This window comes from Zingiber officinale, chromosome 8A, assembly GCF_018446385.1.
Source record: "Zingiber officinale cultivar Zhangliang chromosome 8A, Zo_v1.1, whole genome shotgun sequence".
NCBI classification, from domain to species: domain Eukaryota; kingdom Viridiplantae; phylum Streptophyta; class Magnoliopsida; order Zingiberales; family Zingiberaceae; genus Zingiber; species Zingiber officinale.
In genome coordinates, this window is record NC_056000.1 from 35,448,200 (window position 1) to 35,467,275 (window position 19,076).

Here is a 19,076-nt window from a genome sequence, read left to right on the forward strand (position 1 = left end):
TGAGATAATAGTACGTCAAGGAAGCTTTGTCGAAGACATGTCTAGGCTGAATCTTGTGTATTCTACCTGGTGCACTAGACTTAGTGGATCTGACCAAAGCTACCCCAGTCAAACATGAGTTAGTTAGACCGAAACCTAGTATTAAGTTTTTTGGACAGGACTAATTTGGAAAGTATTCACAAAGTGGTCCACCGTTAATACATAAGAAGGTCATATGCCTCATTACTGACTGAAAACTTATCCTTAGAAAGCTTCCTTGATTAACCTAAAGCTAAGTTTGAATCTAACATTAGTTCAACAACCTTTTTCAAAATACATAATTTAAAATTTTTAATAAAACTTAATTAATTATTAAATTAAGTTAAAAATTAAAATTAATTTAAAACTTAATTAAAAATTTATTTAAAAATTTAATTATTTTCAAACTTAATTAATTTTAAAACTTAATTAAAAATTATTTTAAAACTTAATTAAAAATTTATTTAAAAACTTAATTATTTTCAAACTTAATTAAAATTAATTTAAAATTTAATTATAATTATTTTAAAACTTAATTAAAAAATTATTTTAAAACTTAATTATTTTTAAACTTAATAAATTTCAAACTTAATTAAAAATTAATTTAAAAGGTGAAATTAATTGAAACTAAAGTTAACACGCCTAACTTAATACTTACTAAAACTATTTTTTGTTTGTAACTTAATAACTAAACTCAAGTTAAACTCAAAACACTTAAAATTCCATTAACCAAATTTTAGACTAACTCCTACGTTATGTGTAGGAATCCAAAACTTTGGGCAAATAGATTTTGAACAGTGATTGTTCTAAATATATGACTGGGGATCAGAACAAATTCACCAGTATCGAGTTTAAAAATCTAGGATCAATTGTCTTTGGAAATAACGACAAGCTAAAGGTAATTAGTAAAGGAGAGATTCAATTACAGTAGAATATATTAATTAACAAAGTATTGTTTGTTGGATATTTTCATTCTAATTTGCTTAGTATAAGTCAATTATGTGATTCTAGATTTAATGTAAAATTTTTATCCTCTAAATGTCTAATAAGTTACACTAAATCAACCAATACATTATTGAAAGAATTTAGAGATAAAAATATTTACTCAATAAATCTATTAAAAACCTTTTCGACACAATATGAAGAAACATGGTTGTGGCATAGAAGATTAGCTCACCCTCATATTAGAAATTTACTAAAATTAAACAAAAATGGTTTAGTTACAGGTCTACCTAAATTAGGAACCCCTGAAAATAAAATATGCAACCTTTGTAAACAAGGAAACCAAATTAAATCAACTCATAAAGTAACTAATCAAAATAGAACTAATAAAATACTTGAATTATTACACTTATATTTATTCGATTCTTATGGAGTAAAATCACTAAATGGAAGTCTTTACTACTTAGTTATAATAGATGATTACTCCAAATATACTTGGATTAAATTCTTAACTCATAAATATGAAACTTTTGAAATATTTAGTAACTTTTGCAAACAAATAGAGAACGAAAAAAAAAATCAAAATTAAGAAATTTAGAAGTGAGCATGGAGGTGAGTTTAAAAATCAAAATTTTATGAACTTTTATCTAGAAAATGACTACCATCATGAATTTTCATGCCCCAAGACTCCACAACAAAACAGACTAGTAGAATGTAAAAATAGAACTTTACAAGAAGTTACAAGAACAATACTAAATGAATATGATTTACCTAAATATTTTTGGACAGAAGCTGTTAATACAACCTGTTACATCCAAAATAGAATTATAATAAATAAATTTCTAAATAAAACATCATATGAATTTTTTTTAACAAAATTCCAAACATAAAATACTTTGAAGTATTTAGATGTAAGGTGCATATTTTAAACCTTAAAAATTACTTAGGAAAATTCACCTAAAAAATCCATCAAAAATTTTCCTTTGGATATTCATCTATAAGTAGAGTCTATAGAGTTTATAATAAATCAACTTTAAAAATTGAAGAAACAACGAATGTCATTTTTTATGAAAATATTAATAATAATATAATTAACCTTGAGAAAAGTAATAATCAACATAATTCTTTAAATTAAGAAGAATAAGAACAATTAAAACAAAACAAACAAATAGAAAAAACTAATCCAAGAACAATATGACTAAACCTTGATCATCCAATTGAACAAATAATAGGAAATCTTGAGTTAAGAGTTCAAACCCGATCAACTTTTAGGAACTTAAGCCAAATAGCACTAATATCTAAAATTAAACCCAAAATCATTAATGATGCATTGTCTGAACCTGATTGGGTAATTGCAATGTAAGAAGAATTGGGACAATTCGATAGGAATCAGGTTTGAGATCAAGTACCTCCACCAAAAGGTAAGTCAGTTATTGACACTAAGTGGGTCTTTAGGAATAAGTTAGATGACCAAGGTGAAATCATAAGGAACAAAGCCTGACTAGTTGTCAAAGGGTTTAGTCAAGTCAAGGGACTCAACTACGATGATACTTATGCCCCGGTAGCTAGGCTTGAATCAATTAGGATGTTGCTAGCTCATGCAGTATACAAAGGATTTAAGTTATTTTATATGGATGTTAAATCTGCATTCCTAAATGGGCAAATTAAGGAGGAGGTTTATGTAAGTCAACCACTAAGTTTTGAAAGCTTAGAATACTCAAACCATGTTTTTAAGCTAAAAAAGGCATTATACGGATTAAAACAAGCACCTAAGGCTTGGTATGAAAGACTATCTAGCTTTCTAAATTCAAAAGGGTTTAAAGAAGGTTAAATTGACCCTACCATTTTCATAAAAACCCTTAATTCAGATATATTTATAGCCCAGGTATACGTAGATGACATAGTATTTGGATCAACCAACTCAAAATTTTTAAAAGAAATTATAACTCTAATGAAAAATAAATTTGAAATGAGTCTAGTTGGAGAGTTAAACTACTTTCTAGGACTACAAATTAAACAAACTAAAGAAGAAAACTTCGTATATTAAACTAAATATACAAAATAACTAATTAGGAAATTTGGTATGAAACACTCTAAAGAACTAAAAACATCTACGGCAAGTAACATTAATCTAAATAGTGACCCAAATGATAAATCAGTTGACTTAAAATACTATAAAAGCATGATAGGTAGCTTACTATACTTAACTGTAAGTAGGCCTGACATATTATTTGCAGTAAGTATGTGTGCTCGATATCAAACATACGCTAAAGAGTCCCACCTATCTTATGTTAAAAGAATAATTAAATATATAAAATGAACCATTAATGTAGGCATGTGGTACCCAAGAATATCACATTTTAAATTAGTTGACAATTCTGATTCAGATTATGTCGATTATAAGTTAGATAGAAAGAGTACAAGTAGAGGATGTCAACTACTAGGAAAATCTTTAGTTAACTAGTTTAGTAGAAAGCAACATTGTGTTGCTTTATCTACTACTGAAGTAGAATACATAGCGATGGACGAATGCGTAGCTCAATTGCTATGAATGTCTCACACTTTAAAAGATTTTAATCTAGATTATAAAAATATGAAAACATATATTGATAATATAAGTTCTATAAATCTAACTAAAAACCTAGTATGTCACTCTAAAACTAAACACATAGAAATTAAACATCACTTCGTTTGAGATCATGCCACTAAAGGCAATATTGAACTTAACTATATTGAATCTAAATTTAACCTAACTGATATATTTACCAAACCTTTATCTAAAACTAAATTTAGTAACTTAAGAAGATAATTAGACATGTGTTTTATGGAATAAATTTCTTTGACATGTTTTTGAAAATTATTAATTAGTTTTTAAAAATTATGTTTTCAAAATTCCCATTTCAAAATTTGTTTTCAAAATAGTGTTCAAAATATTTTATCTTTTTGGAGTAGTCTGGGACTTACCGTAGAATTGCATGTTCCTATAGTCTTACAAGCCAACATCTCACAAGCACAATAGGATACCTTGCTTGTATATGTTGAAACATAGAGTGGTGTGAGATGCTTAGGACTTAACCTCATATTTCAAATGCTTATGTCAGTGCATCGTCATAAATCTAGATTTCAAACAAAACACATTGAACAATTTGAGTACTCTAGCTAATAACAAACTAGTTAGACCAAACGGTCAAATTGATCATCCTGAATCAGCAGCTGCTATCTTGTGGTAGTTAGTTAAGTATGAAGGTTGGACATTTCATCATAAGGATATTTTTTAGTTTTTAAAATTATGCTTGGACTTTTAGGTACTATTCAATTTTAGGGGGAGCTTCAATATCATTTTTGAATATTTCAAGAATAAGGAAATTCAAACTTAATTTTTCAAAAAAATTTCAAATTTCTCTTTATCAAATTTTCAAAATTATTTTTAACATTTATCTTTACAAAAAAATTTCAAAATTATTTTCAAATTTTTTCTTTAACATAATTTCAAAATTATTTTAACATATTTTCGAAATTATTCTCAACCTTTATCTTTACAAAACTTCTTCAAATCATTTTCAAATGTCTTTTTATCGAATTTTCAAAATTATTTTTAAATTTTAAAGTTAACAAATTTTTATTTTTATTTTTAAAAATACTTATTGTCAAAAATTTAACTTTAACAAATGTTCAAACTTACTTTCTAATTTTTAAAAATGTTTAATTTTTTTTAAAAAATTTATCTTTAGAATGTATCTTTATAATATTTGGATAAGTTTTCAAAAGTCTACTTTTAAAATCTAAATATCTTGGAATCCTACTTAAATTTTTTAACCAATCCTTATTTTTAAAATAATATTTTTAACATCTTCTTTGGTTCGAACTTGTTATTTATATTTCTCCTATTTTTGATGTGTATCAAAAGGGGAGAGATAGTGAATTCAGGAAAAGTTATTAAACTCATGGGGAATGTTAAGAAAAAAATTGCTTGTTTACTTATCTTTGTATATGTTATTAACTTAACTGTGAACCTTGGTTGCCAAACATCAAGAAGGGGAAGAGTGTTGGTACAAAATACACCAGAATCGAGCATGAGTTTTGATATTTCAAAGGTTCAAGTTAAGTCATGTTGTGATCTAATAAGTTAATTAAGTGTACAGGATGCTTACTTAACTAGGAAGTCTTAGCAGATCGTGGAAGACATGCAGGAAGTCCAAGTGAGTCGAGAAGACCCGACACTTGGCAGGGAAGCTCGATAGGTTTGGAGTACCGAAGATCGAGGGAAAGTCTTGGTAAGCCAATCGGATGTTAAGCGGCAAAATCCAAACATATCTACAGGACAAATGTTTGGTAGGTAGGTTGAGGTAAGCAAACTGGAGAGGAGCGACAGTAAGGTCGTGTTCCGGGAAGGAACAAACTCTAGGTCACTGGTCCAACTAAAGAAATCGGGAAGGTTTCTAAGTTGAGATCAAGACAGTGTTACTGTCAATTACTACTCATGCATCATACTATACTGTGTTAACCTTTGTTTTGCAGGGATATATTGTGTTTAACTATATTTTGCAGGAATCGGCCTGATCGGTCAATCGAATCTAGGGATCGCTCGACCGAACCAGATCGACTCATAATAGAATTCAGACCAGAGCATAATAGAGTTCGATCAAAGGCTGATCGATCGACTGAACCAATGATCGATCGACGGAACCATGATGACAGGGAAGAGATCAGATAGAGCCGAAGCAAAGAAGGAAGTTAGGTTGATCAGTCGACCGAACACAGAGAATGATCGACCGAACAATCACTTCATTTATGCATAATTAAGTGTGAATCTTGACGAACAGGGAAGTTCGCTATTTGGTCGACCGAACAAGGTGATCGGTCGACCGAACCATTAAAGCTCATACATGTGAGAAGATAAGATCTCGACGAAGAAGGAAGGGAGCGCGTTCGGTCGACCAATAGGAGGTTCGGTCAATCGAATGGATTAGTCGGTCGATGTGTTTATCAGTCGACCAAACCATGCTTATAAAAAGGGAGCTCGAGGTTCAAGGCAGATCATCAATTTTCGGTTCACCTCTGTACTAAATCTCTGTTCGTTCTACTACTCTGTCTCTCATCTTCAAGCAAGCTACTACACCATCCAGAAGTACCGGCTGAGCTCAATCTACTACATATTGTCGGTATATTTTTTAGGCTATTATTGTTTTATTTCCAAAAGATAGTAGTGTGTTACTATCTTACATTCATCATTTTGTACGCATTACTTCTTTTCGAATATTTTGGAAAGAAGAATTCTAGTGGATTGCCCAACGGTGCGATCAAGAGATCACGGATCTTGGAGTAGGAGTCAACTTAGGCTCCAAACTAAGTAACCAACTTATGTCATCTGTATTGCTTTCATTTTGATTTCTGCTGCTTATTCTGATTTATTTTACAAGCAAAAGAAAAGTATTTAACGTGCAATATTCACCCCCCCCTCTATCACATCTTTTGATCCTTCAGTTTGTACCTTATGTGTGGTTTAGAAGACACTTGTTGGATCTTTGCATACCTATAGTTTTAGGTGATAGATAGATCATGTATTAATGTACCTATGGTGATAGAGTTATTACATTGATGATGACTATATTTACATCATGATTATTTATATTATGTTCATCATTGACTATATGCATGCTAACAATCAAAGTCTCCCTTGTAATTGAGAGAATTGTCAGTCATACTCACTGCCTATTTGGTCACTCAGGGGGAGTGATGGCTAGAGTTGGATTCAACTTGTCCTGTCATGCCCACTCGGCCACATTGATGTAGTGGTAACTGGAGTCGTGCAAACAGTGACCCTCTTGATACGTAGCTAGATAACTACTCTGCACCTTGCCCGTCTTAACCATATTGATGTAGTGGTAGCTAGAGACGCGAGTAGTCATCACAGTCCTGCCCGCTCAGCCACATTGATGTAGTGGAAGCTGGAGTGGAGTATAGAAGTGACGCATATATGTTCATATGCATATCATGTGTGACGCATCTTTTTGAAATATATTTGCATATGCTTGTGATATATTACATTTGATTGAGCTATGATTGTTGCATATGGTTATCATAATTCATACATGTTCAATTATCATACATGTATATGTTGTCATACATATTGCTCAGGCGTTACGAGCAAATCTATTGTTGGTCCCTAGTGATTTACTGATCATTATACTGTATGTGTTAGACCGGTGTTGGTATGTGCATTCATTATGTCATATATAATCATATTCTTATTTCCCTACTAAGACTGTATGCTTTGATCTCCATGTTCTATGTTGACCATGAACTATCATGTCTATTACCCACTGAGTCACCCAGACTCACCACCCGACTCCTTTGTATATTTTATGTTCCTCAAGTAACATGTAGATGTTGCGGAGTTACTTGGAGTATCCTATCTGTCGGTTCCACGTCATATCTAAGGACAACTTTTATTGTGTCATTTTACTTTACTTGCATTTCCTTGGATTTCTTATGGATTCGGTATTGTAATAATTTTGACTTGGACTTAATGTTTATCTTTGTGGCTGTCTTTATTATTTTTGGTGCTTGTTGTGTTTAAGCTGAGTCGATTCATAGTTTGTCATTTTGGTTTTGGTGTCCTACCTTATATCTTCCGCTAACTGTGTTTTTGTTTCAGCCGTGTAGGCTGCTTATTATCCTGCATGGTTATGTATGTTTCTAGTCGTGCGAGCTGTAGTTATTATACTTGTGCAGTAGGGGAGATATTGTCCGTTTATTAGACAGGGACTCTTTCGAGGTGTGACATATCATCTTAATTCATCACATCAAACATTTACTATCAGTGGCGTAACCCGGATTTTTGATCAAGATGGGTGATTTTTAAAAATTTCAAATATTAGTGTAGATTAATTTTCACCATCCAAAAAAGTTTAAATTTCGAATTTAAGAAGCTAAAAATGAACTTGAATTTAAAATTTTTGATTTTAGCCTTGGTTCTAGTTGAAATAATGATATGTCTATTTTCGAGCTTATTTATGATTTAAAGTAAAAAAAATCATTTGTAATTTCACTTTTTAATAATATTCAACATTTCTATGTATAACAAATGATTTCACTTTCTGATAATGTTTAACATTCCTATGTATAATACCCTGATCTAAATAATCATCCTAACTAACAATCTAATAAAATAAAGTTTATAATAATCTCCCTTTCATTTACATTATATTCCAGAATATTCTTTCTTAGCCCAGGATCATAAGGATACTCATATGAGTCGACATGAAAAAATGGTGGAGTAAAGTAAGGAGGTGGTGGAGGAGGAGATGCCCGATTTGAAGTAGGTTAATCTCGTATTTTCTTAAAAATACTTTAATATTGTCATGTCACCTAATTTATTATTAACATAATATTTTAGAAACATAATTAACTAATTTAATGACTATCTTTTTTCCAACAATTTAAAAAAAATAACAAACAAAATTGATAGCAAATAAATAATATACTTGACTAGCAAAAAAAAATATATAAATATATTGATGCGGTGATACAGGGGGGCTTACTAATTGTGGGTCAAAGGACAGAGATAGAGGCCAACGTGGAGGTCAAAGTTAAGGAGGCCAACGTCGGAGAATCGGCAAGCACGTCGTGAAGGGGCCCGAGTCGGTCTCTACTGCAATGGTCGATCGGGAATGAGGCTCCTGACTGGCAATAACTAGCCAGAGCGAGTCTCTACTGCAATGGTTGATCAAGAACGAGGCGCTCGACCGGCCATGATCTGGTCTGAGCAGAAGACCCATGCAGCCAAGATCATTGGATTCTCATCATGGAGTAGAGGAGCATTAGGGCGACCGGGGCATTAGCCCCGTCGGGCGAACACAAGCTGTCAGGTCGCATTACCCCATGGAAAAGTGGCCCAGTCAGGCTGAGCGGGGGAGTACTCGGGCGAGCGGCTATTCCGCTCGACCGAGCAAAGGGATCACTTACGTATCCCTCAATATCCTTTTGGGAGATAGTGTCATTGACACCAAGTATTGTTAACAGGTAAATCGTACGACAGAAGTTTCCACTGTCTTATCAGAGGTTGGCACGCCCTGTTAAGGTAAGGTGTCAGAAACGCTTTGCTAACACGTCCTTTCATAGGACAAGTATGGAAACATGCAGGCTCCTTATGTGCCCACACGTTTCTATGGCTCCATACGCTTGGGAGCGTGTACTCGCATGTCACCGCAACTCTATATAAAAAAAAAAGGGGGGGGGGGGGGGGGGGGGCCAACTACCGGAGGAGGTTAGAGATGCCAATTTTCCCCACGTGTTCGGGGTCCTGCGGGGAAAATCCGAAATAGGGACGGGGATCCCTAATTTATTCGAGGATAGGGACGTGTTTGAGGATTTTTTTTCGGGGATGGGGTGAGTTCGGGGCGGGTATGGGGATATTGTCCCCATCCCCGAATATGCCCCGAAAATAATAATAATAATAATTTTAAAAATATTAATAATAATATTGATAATAATATTTATATTAAAAAAATTAAAATATTAATAATAAAATTATTATTATTACTGATATTAATATTAATATTAATAATAAAATAATAATAATATAAAACTAATTTAGGGATGAAAGCGGGGATGGGGATTTAATCCCCGATGGTTCATGTTCGGGGATTCCCTGAACCCGAAAAAGTGGGGATGGGGACGGGGATGGGGATGGCTAACCCGTCCCTGCCCCGCCCCATTGCCATCCCTAGAGGAGGTACACGCGCACCTATTCTACTCTTTAGAGCTCTCGTCTACTGTTCATGTTTCTCTTTGCTGCTGCCGATGACTGACTTGAGCGTCGAAAGACCAACATCGGGGACCCCTTCCCCAGTCCGACATTAACATTTTTGTCCTTGTAGATCGGGCGTAGTCTTCGCACAGTCCACCAAGGACTCACACCCCTAGCCAGTTGTCTTCACCGAGTTTGGACAGGATCATATTTGACACCGTCTATGGGAACTATAAACCCTTGCGAAGAAAATCAGCAGTCAAGCGACGACTATAAGCTCATGTCTACGCCAATCAAAAGTCGAACGGCGACTATAAACTCTTGGCCAAGTCGAGCGGTGACTATAAACTCTTACCTAAGTCGAGCGACGACTATAAACTCTTGCCCAAGTCAAGAAGCGACTATAAAAAATAAATGTAGATCCGCTACATTAACGACCCCCTAATGTCGACCCCACAAATATAGAGGGAGGTACATGCAGATACATAGGCGTCAGATGCATGGTGGGGTAAACCCCAGGTCATTAGTTAATGAGAATCGACCCTTGGCCATTACGCTAAAGATGTTATACGCCCACCATCTGTGCTACACCCTAGGGGTGAGCGGCGATTATAAACTCTGACTATGTCAAGCGACGACTATAAACTCTTGCGATTTAAGCCAAGCGGAGGATATAAACCCAGGCGACCTTAAGTCAGTAATAATAATGATCTCCAGCTGAGCGGCGATTACAAATATCGGATGCCAAAATATTCGGCTGTAAGAGACAAGTATTAAAGGAACGCACCCGAGCGGGGCGTGCCCCCGACTTGGCGAGATTCATATGGTTAAGGCCCTAAAGCATCTAGGTAAGGCGCCGTACAAGCGTTGTTTGGAAATAAAAAAGATAGGTCGAGTCCTCAGGACTGAGTCCAGGGTAGATGTTTTAACTAGTCCCCGGTTGGTTACTTACTACTCAGGTTATCTAAGCTCAGTAAGCTCAGTCTCTACGTATATCCTTGGCGCTTACCCCTAGTATAACTCCTGGTTGTGCAAAAACAGGTGGGTCCTCAGGGCTCAGTCCAGGGCAGGTGTTTTAACTAGTTCTCGATCAGTAACTAGACCACAAAGAGTGTCCGATAGGCAGAAGTTCACTCAAGGCACTACTCGTCTAGTCAGTCAGACCTGCAGCCTCCTTCGACTAGACTCGAGGAGAAGACTTGTGATGCAGTGATAAAGGGGGGCCTACTAAGCGTGGGTCAAAGGACAGAGATAGAGGTCAACATGGAGGTCAAAAATGGCCGATCGGGAATGAGGCTCCCGACCAGCAATGATCTGGCCAGAGTGGGTCTCTATTGCAATGGCTGATCGGGAATGAGGCGCCCGACCAGCCATGATTTGGTCCGAGCAGATGGCCTGTACAGCCAAGATCATAGGATGCTCATCATGAAGCAGAGGAGTGTTAGGGCGATCGGGACGTTAGCCCGGTCGGACGAACACAAGCTATCAGGTCGTGTTACCCCATGGAAAAGTGGTCCAGTCAAGCCGAGCGGGGGAGTATCTGGCGAGGGGCTATCCCGCTCAACCGAGCAAAGGGATCACTGACGTATCTCTCAATATCCTTTTGAGAGATAGTGTCGCTAACACCAAGCATGGTCAACAGGTAGATCGTATGATAGAAACTTCCACTATCTCATTTGAGGTTGGCACGCCCCTTTAAGGTAAGATGTCAAAGACGCTTTGTTAATACGTCCTTTCATAGGACAAGTATGGAAATGTGTAGGCGCCTTGGGGCGTATACCTGCACGTTTCTACAGCTCCATATCCTTGGGGGCACGTGCTCGTATGTCACCACAGCTCTATATAAAGGGAGGGTCCAACCACCGAAGGAGGTACGTGCTCGCACCTATTCTACTATTTAGAGCTCTTGTCTACTGTTCGTGTTCCTATTTGTTGTTGCCGGTGACTGACTTGAGCGTCGGAGGGCCAACGACAGAGACTTCTTCCCCGGATCGGCACTGAACATTTTTATCCTTGCAAATCGGGCGTAGTCTTCGCACAGTCCACCAAGGAGTCACATCCTCAACTAACTGTCTTCTCCGAGTTTAGATAGGATCATATATAAAAATTAAAACTATATATTTTTTTCAATACTTAAATTTATAATCGAAAGAGATCAAGTAAGAAAACTTTACCTCAATCAAAAGTATTTATAATGGAGCGTCGATGAAGCGACGACGACAATGTTGGCAGCAATTGATAATAGTATTGGCAGCAATAGCATACGGTGATAATGATGTGGGCGACGATTATATATGACGTGTGACAAAGAATTTTGTGAGTAAAATTAAGTTGTAGAAGGGATTAAAAAAAATTTTAGAAAGAAATATGTGTGTGTGAGAGAGAGAGAGGAGAGAGGAAAAGCAAAATGGGAGAGAGGGGAAAAATAAAACACGAGTGAGTAGAAAACACAAGTTTTTAATTGGACTTTTAAAAAAAACAAGTCTATAAGGTTTTAAAATTTATAATTAGGTTTGATCATGTATGAATTTTATTTCCTAAATTTCACAGACCACATTTGCACCCCCAACCTCAAATAGCTTTGCCTCTATTTACTATACTCGATGCATTCAAATTTAATTCAACTTTTAAAACTCTCCTTAAATTTGAATATTCCTTATTCCAAACATTTCTTTATTCCCAACATGAATCTCAATTTTTAAAAATCTTCAAATTTAAATGACTTTATTATCACCAACTTAATCTATAACATTCACATACATAAGCTCAACTTCTTTCTTTACCCATATATTCTTGAATATCGGCAACTAAATAGGAGACTTTGAAGCATTCTACTGTCTTTTTTTTCTTTCTTTCTTTATTAAAAGTAAATGAACAGGACTTTGTTCCTATAATCCAACCACCAATATGTGTGAATTTCAAGAAATTATTTCATAATCTAATAGTCAAAGATAATTATATTTATAATAACTAGATCAATCGACTGTGACCAACCGATACGGTTTGAACAGATATCAAAGCTACTTGATAAAAGTGGTTAGATTTGGGTTCAAAGACTAGTAACTATGCCAAGCAAATTGCAATGCTCCTCAAGACTTGTCTCTTCCTTCTCTTACTCTTCTGCTTCTTTCTCCACCGAAACCTTGCTTCCTCTCATGGTTTCCTCTTCAATGGCTTCCTCGGCACGAACCTCACCCTTCAAGGCCTCGCCACGATAACCCCCACCGGCCTTTTGATGCTCACTAACGCCACCAAGCAGGTCACCGGCCGCGCCTTCCATCCCTCCAAGTTCAGCTTCAGAAACCCTTCCAACGGCCACATCTTCTCCTTCTCCACCACCTTCGCCTTCGGCGTCGTCTCCATCGATCCCCAACTCAGTGGCCATGGCATCTTCTTCGTGATCTCCCCCACCGAGGACTTCTCCTGTGCAACCGGAAGCCAGTACTTGGGCCTCTTCAATCTCAGCAACAACGGCAGTCCATCCAACCACCTCTTCGCCGTCGAGCTCGACACGATCCTTAACCCGGAGTTCCTGGACGTCAACGACAACCATGTCGGGATTGATATCGACGGTCTGAGGTCCTTCAACTCCAGCCCCGCCGGGTACTACTCCGACGACGACCAATTATCTTTCAGGAACTTAACCCTCCGGAGCGGCCGAATGATGCAAGTTTGGGTGGATTACGACGGCGAGGAGACGCGACTGGACGTCACGTTAGCTCCGGTGCCGATGGTGAAGCCGAGGAAGCCTCTGCTGTCTTCGAAGATCGATCTCGCTGGAGTTTTGATGGACTCCATGTTCGTTGGCTTCACCTCCACCAATGGTCCGTTCTTGACGTCTCACTACGTCCTAGGCTGGAGCTTCAATGTCAACGGCACGGCTAAAGCTCTGGACTACTCCTTGCTGCCTCCTCTCCCGGCCGCGAGATCGAGCTCCGGACGGTGGAAGCTTTTCTACATCCTGCTGCCTTTAGCTTCCGCTATGTTTGCTGTGATGGCCATCGCCGGCGCTCTGTTGATCAATTGGAGGAAGGCGGAGTATGCAGAGGAACTCGAGGAGTGGGAGATAGATTACAGTCCTCATCGGTTCTCCTACAAGGAGTTGCACAGAGCGACTGGAGGTTTCCGGGAGGCGGAGCTGCTGGGGATCGGCGGATTCGGGAGGGTCTACAAGGGCGTTCTTCCGAGCTCCAAGTCGGAGATCGCCGTGAAAAGAGTGTTGTCCTCCCCTGAGTCGAGACAGGGGATGAGGGAGTTCGTCGCCGAGGTAGTGAGCCTCGGCCAGCTCTGCCACCGAAATTTGGTGCCGCTGCTCGGGTACTGCCGCCGGAAAGGCGAGCTCCTCCTCGTCTACCGGTACATGCGCAACAGTAGCCTCGACAGGCTCCTGCACGATTCCGGCAAGCCGGTGCTGGGTTGGGCGGCGCGGATGAAGATCATCAAAGGCGTAGCGGCGGCGCTTCTCTACCTCCACCAGGACTGGGATCAGGTGGTTGTTCACCGGGACGTCAAGGCCAGCAACGTGCTGCTCGACGAGGAGTTCAACGCGAGGTTGGGAGATTTCGGGCTCGCGAGATTGTACGATCATGGAAGTGATCTGAAATCGAGCAGAGTGGTCGGAACCATGGGCTACCTCGCGCCGGAGCTAGCCAGGACCGGGAAGTCGTCGACGGCGACCGACGTGTTCGCGTTCGGGACGTTTGTGTTGGAGGTTGTGTGCGGGCGGCGGCCGGTGATCTCCGGCGAGGAGGAGCAGGTTGTGCTGGTGGACTGGGTGGTGGAGAACTGGCGAAAGGGGGCGATCGCGGAGACGAGGGACACGAGGATGGGGGAGGAAGACGAGCTGGAGGAGGTGGAGCTGGTGTTGAAGATAGGGTTGCTCTGCTCCCACCCGCTGCCGGCGGCGAGGCCAAGCATGCGGCAGACGGTAAGGTACTTGGAAAAGAAGGAACCGATGCCGGAGCTTTCGCCGGCGAACATGAGCTTCAGTGTTTTTGCTCTGCTGCATAATGATGGCTTTGATGATTATCTCATGCCGTTTCCATCGCCGGCGACGGCGTCGTCGGTGACGTCATCGTCGATTGAATAAATTTGACCTTTTTATAATTTTTCCTTTAAAAAGAAAATTTGACTCCTTATTGGTCCAACTTTTTTTTCAGAATTAGACAGTTAGTCAACGACGGCTAAAGTTTCTTAATTAGACTTCATATGAATCTACTTGTATTACGTTAGATCTAGTCTAATTGACGTGTAATAATAATGATAAAATTATGTGGTTGATTATGATAATATTTGTCTTAAACAAGTGGGAGATAGAGTTGACTATGATTATTTTTAATTTTTTTCAAAATTTTGATTATTTTTTCAACAAAGGAAATTGACCTGATAGAGTCGTCAATTGGATTTGAAGCTATCACATTAGCCCTATCCTTCAAATAATTAAATTAGTCGATTTAAAATTTTATCAATTTATTGAAAAACTGATCGGACTAGCTTGTATCCAAAAGAGCTAGGGAAGGTTCGGGTTAACTCCCAAGTCGAGAAAAAAAATACAAAATACAAAATAAAAATAATCAAATTCAATTAATGAATTATAATTTTTTAATTTTTTATTTTTCTATGGAATAGACGATTTAATTCTCAACCTATTTTAAATTGGACTAAATTAGAGATTTCTCAATTTATTAAAATAGCGGGTCAATCCAGCTCACCCTATTAGATGATAGATTTTTGATGGATTACCTGTGTCGTGAATTGATCCATTTGACCGCTCTAACATTGCTCACATATGCAATTTCACATTCTTAATTTCAAATTAGATTTGATCCCACTACAGTGTGAAAAAAAATGTCCTTCGTTATTATTTCCATAAAAAAAATTAGTTGTATATTTTTTATCCCAAATATTATTATTTTAACGTATAAATGTATAAAGTGCTAAAGTAGTTGTTATAATATAAAGTACAATTACTTTAATTTTAATTTGGTCAAAATTATTATAGTAAGACTGTTATATTAAAATATTTTTAATAATTTGATTATTGTATTTATATTTGATAAAAAATTATCAATACTGCTATAATAATTACAGCTCATAGTGGTTACAATTATACTATCTACATTTAGGGTGTAAATGAATCAAATCGTTCATGAATTATTTGAAATTTAATTCAATAAAAGCTCGTTTGACCTTGTTTAATGAGGTTCATTAAAATAAATAAACTAAACTTAAACTTCATAATATTCGACTCGTTAGTTCGTGAACATATTCGTTAGTAAATTCATAAATGAAAAAAAATAATAGTTTTGATATTAAATTTATAGATTTTACACTAAATAGATAAATTTATTAAATTTATTTATTAAAATAAAATTATAATATATAATTTAGTTTTTAATTAATATTTAAATTTCTAATTTATATTTATTAAACTCGTTTAGGTTTAATAAAAACTCGAATAAGTTCGTGAGATGTGAATATATTCATTAAATAAAATTTGAGCTCGGCTCGTTTATAAATGAGTCAAACTTAAATATTCAAAAGTTCAGTTCAACTCGACTCGATTCGATTATATCCTTATCTACGTTATGTTATAGTTGTCCAAAACTATAGCAAGTATTCATACTAGTTTTTAGTCAAAATTATAAAGCGTTTTTGATTAAATTTAAGTAATTTTGATAAAGTTTATAAAAAAAAATATTTTTGATATATGCTATTGTATGTACAAGAATTTTGATTAAATTGAATGTTGAAATGTTATAATTTTATTTTAAAAATAAATATTAAAATGTGTTGCGGTGGAAATTTAGGTGGCACCGTGGAGCTTGGAAATTCATGATGGGATGATTAAAATATGAGATATTATTATTGTGGAGTATATCAAAATTTAATGTATCCGAATGTGTCTTGGCCATCTACATTAATAATTAATAGTCATCTATAATTTATATTCTCCGTGTTAACCAAGCGACAAATTGACAAGAGTACTTGAGATGAGCAAATCATCTTTGCCACATGTGGTAGAAACCCACCTCACACCATAGAGTAATGACACCAAAATTTTTTTTCTTGAGACTAGTATACTCTGTGAACAATTATACTTCTATTTTATATAAAATATGTCTCAATTATTCTATTATTTTATAAAAGTAACCATAAATACTTAAAACTCTTTATAGATAACTCGTCATCTTCTATTTTAATAATTATATCATTATGTTCAATATTAACAAACTTAAATTTTATATATTATTTTTTTACTCTACTAAGCCTAAAATTTTTACTTGAAATGTTTCTCGGCAAGATTCTAGTTCACTTTTACTCTTTCATATGTCTCATTTACCAAAATAATATAATTTAAAACAACACGTACTGCAATACCATATTTGATATGTCCAATGAGTTTGTTCGTAATTAATGTAAAAAGATATGGACTTAGAGTTGATGATTGATGTAACTTTATCTTTATAGAAAACACTTTAGTTAATCCACTTGAAGGGTTCACTTGTTATTATATCCTCGTATATATCTTTAATTAGTTCAATATAAACTATGCTAACACATTTGTTTTCTAGAATTCTCATATAATTTTCCTTTGGACTATATCGTAAACTTGTTATAGATCGACGAATACCATATGTAAGTCTTGCTTTAATTTTCGATACTTTTAATTAGTTGTCTAAGAAGATATATAATTCCTATTATCGAATGATGCGGTGATAAGAGGCCCACCAAGTACGGGTCAAGGACAGAGATAGCAGATGGTGTGGAGGTAAAGTCTAGGTCAATATAAATGTCAAAGTCAAGGTAGTCAACGCTAGAGAACCAATGTGTAGGTCCCTTGCGGTCGGGCAGAGGAGGGCGAATAGCCGACACAATAAATTCAAACAAAACACCTTTCGCAAAATTATAGCTTGATTAAAATAAGCACTTGCATAAAAGAATTAAGAATCTAATTAAAAGAAAGAGGCACATAAAGAGTTACATGATTTACAATCAGCGGATTACTAATCTAAGGAAATTAAAGCTCACTAAAAATCTTATTTTGGTGGAGTAGCCTCTTACAGTAGTCAAAGCTCACAATTACAAAGCTAAATTCAAATGGAATCATTTTCAAGTGTTGTCTTTAACTTCTAGGATCAGGGTTGTATTTAAAGTCCTGATCGGGATGCCTTGAAGGATTCCAAGCACTGGAGGGGGATACAATTTTATCCCTATCATAATGAATCACGACAACTGACTTTGCGATAAACTTTTTGGTCCAGACGCCTGGACTCGCTACAGGTGCCCGCACCCGCTTAAACTCGATTCACATTTGAGGGTGCCTCCGGGGGTGCCCTCGGCACCCGAGGTGGTCCGAGCGCCTGGACCAGATCTGGGCACCCAGACCACAATCAACATCCAGTTAACTTTTCATCCGAGTCTTCCACTGCAGCTCCACTTGCTTGAGTGATTTCAGCCATCCGGAATAAGGCTCACCCGAACTCATTTTTTTTGGCCTTCTCCAGCAACCTTCCGCTCCAGATTCTCGTCCCTCAGAACCATTGCCCGCTTCCTTCTCGTCCGCCAATGTACTCTTCCGTAGCACCTCGTCCCTCGGAGGCAATATCACGCCTCGAGGGTATACTTGTTTGCCAAATCGGACGATACCCCTAGTGACAATATAGGAAATACGATATCAAACCAATTCAAGCCAACATAAAAATACCGATATAATATAACAACACCAAGTCACAAAATGATAATATGTGTATATATGCATGTACATGTGAACATACTCAAAATCCAATACAGAAAGAAGCTGCAACCATAAACAATAGGAGTAATAATATAAAGCAACTCAACGAAAACCCAACTGTAACGGGACTAGCAGCCAAAACCTCTGAGCAACATAATACCTCCTCTATCAGCTAACCTGAAAGTTAAAGAAAAAACAAAGGGTAGTGAGTACAACCACTCAGTGGGTAGAAGAAGATAGTGTATGCATAATATACTGACAGGAGATCAAATGATGCAGTCTTAGGTGAAATACTTACTAACCAATATAGGTGTCCCAACATAATCACTAGCTAATCAAAAGTATAACCAATAACATAGTACTTTTGTAACATGCTCAACCAAGTATAACCAACAAATTGAGAGTACATACAGTACATCCACACCTGCACGCACAAATATATGGCCAACATATAGCAAGTATATAAAAAAACACTGACTGCGGGAGAACACTCTACCATGGAAGGTCACGTGGGCAGTCAGGGTAAATGATAGTCACTGTCTACAGGCGAACTCGCTACCACGAATGGTCTCATGAGCAGATAGGGTATATACATAGCTATCTAGCTACGGACTGCATACGAACTCA

The 19,076-nt window shown here is 36.7% G+C and overlaps 1 protein-coding gene across 1 annotated transcript; it reads left to right on the plus strand.

Moving 5' to 3' along the window:
* Window positions 1–12,791: 12,791 nt before the first annotated feature.
* On the plus strand, window positions 12,792–14,843 carry LOC122011601 (L-type lectin-domain containing receptor kinase SIT2-like). The gene has a single exon (XM_042567985.1). It carries the CDS (start codon window positions 12,795–12,797, stop codon window positions 14,799–14,801), a length of 2,007 nt encoding a protein of 668 aa, XP_042423919.1. The 5' UTR covers window positions 12,792–12,794; the 3' UTR covers window positions 14,802–14,843.
* The last annotated feature ends 4,233 nt before the right edge of the window (window positions 14,844–19,076 follow it).

Excerpts from the sequence above, each read along its gene's own strand:
- LOC122011601 (XM_042567985.1), top strand. The coding sequence starts at position 12,795 with ATGCTCCTCAAGACTTGTCTCTTCCTTCTCTTACTCTTCTGCTTCTTT.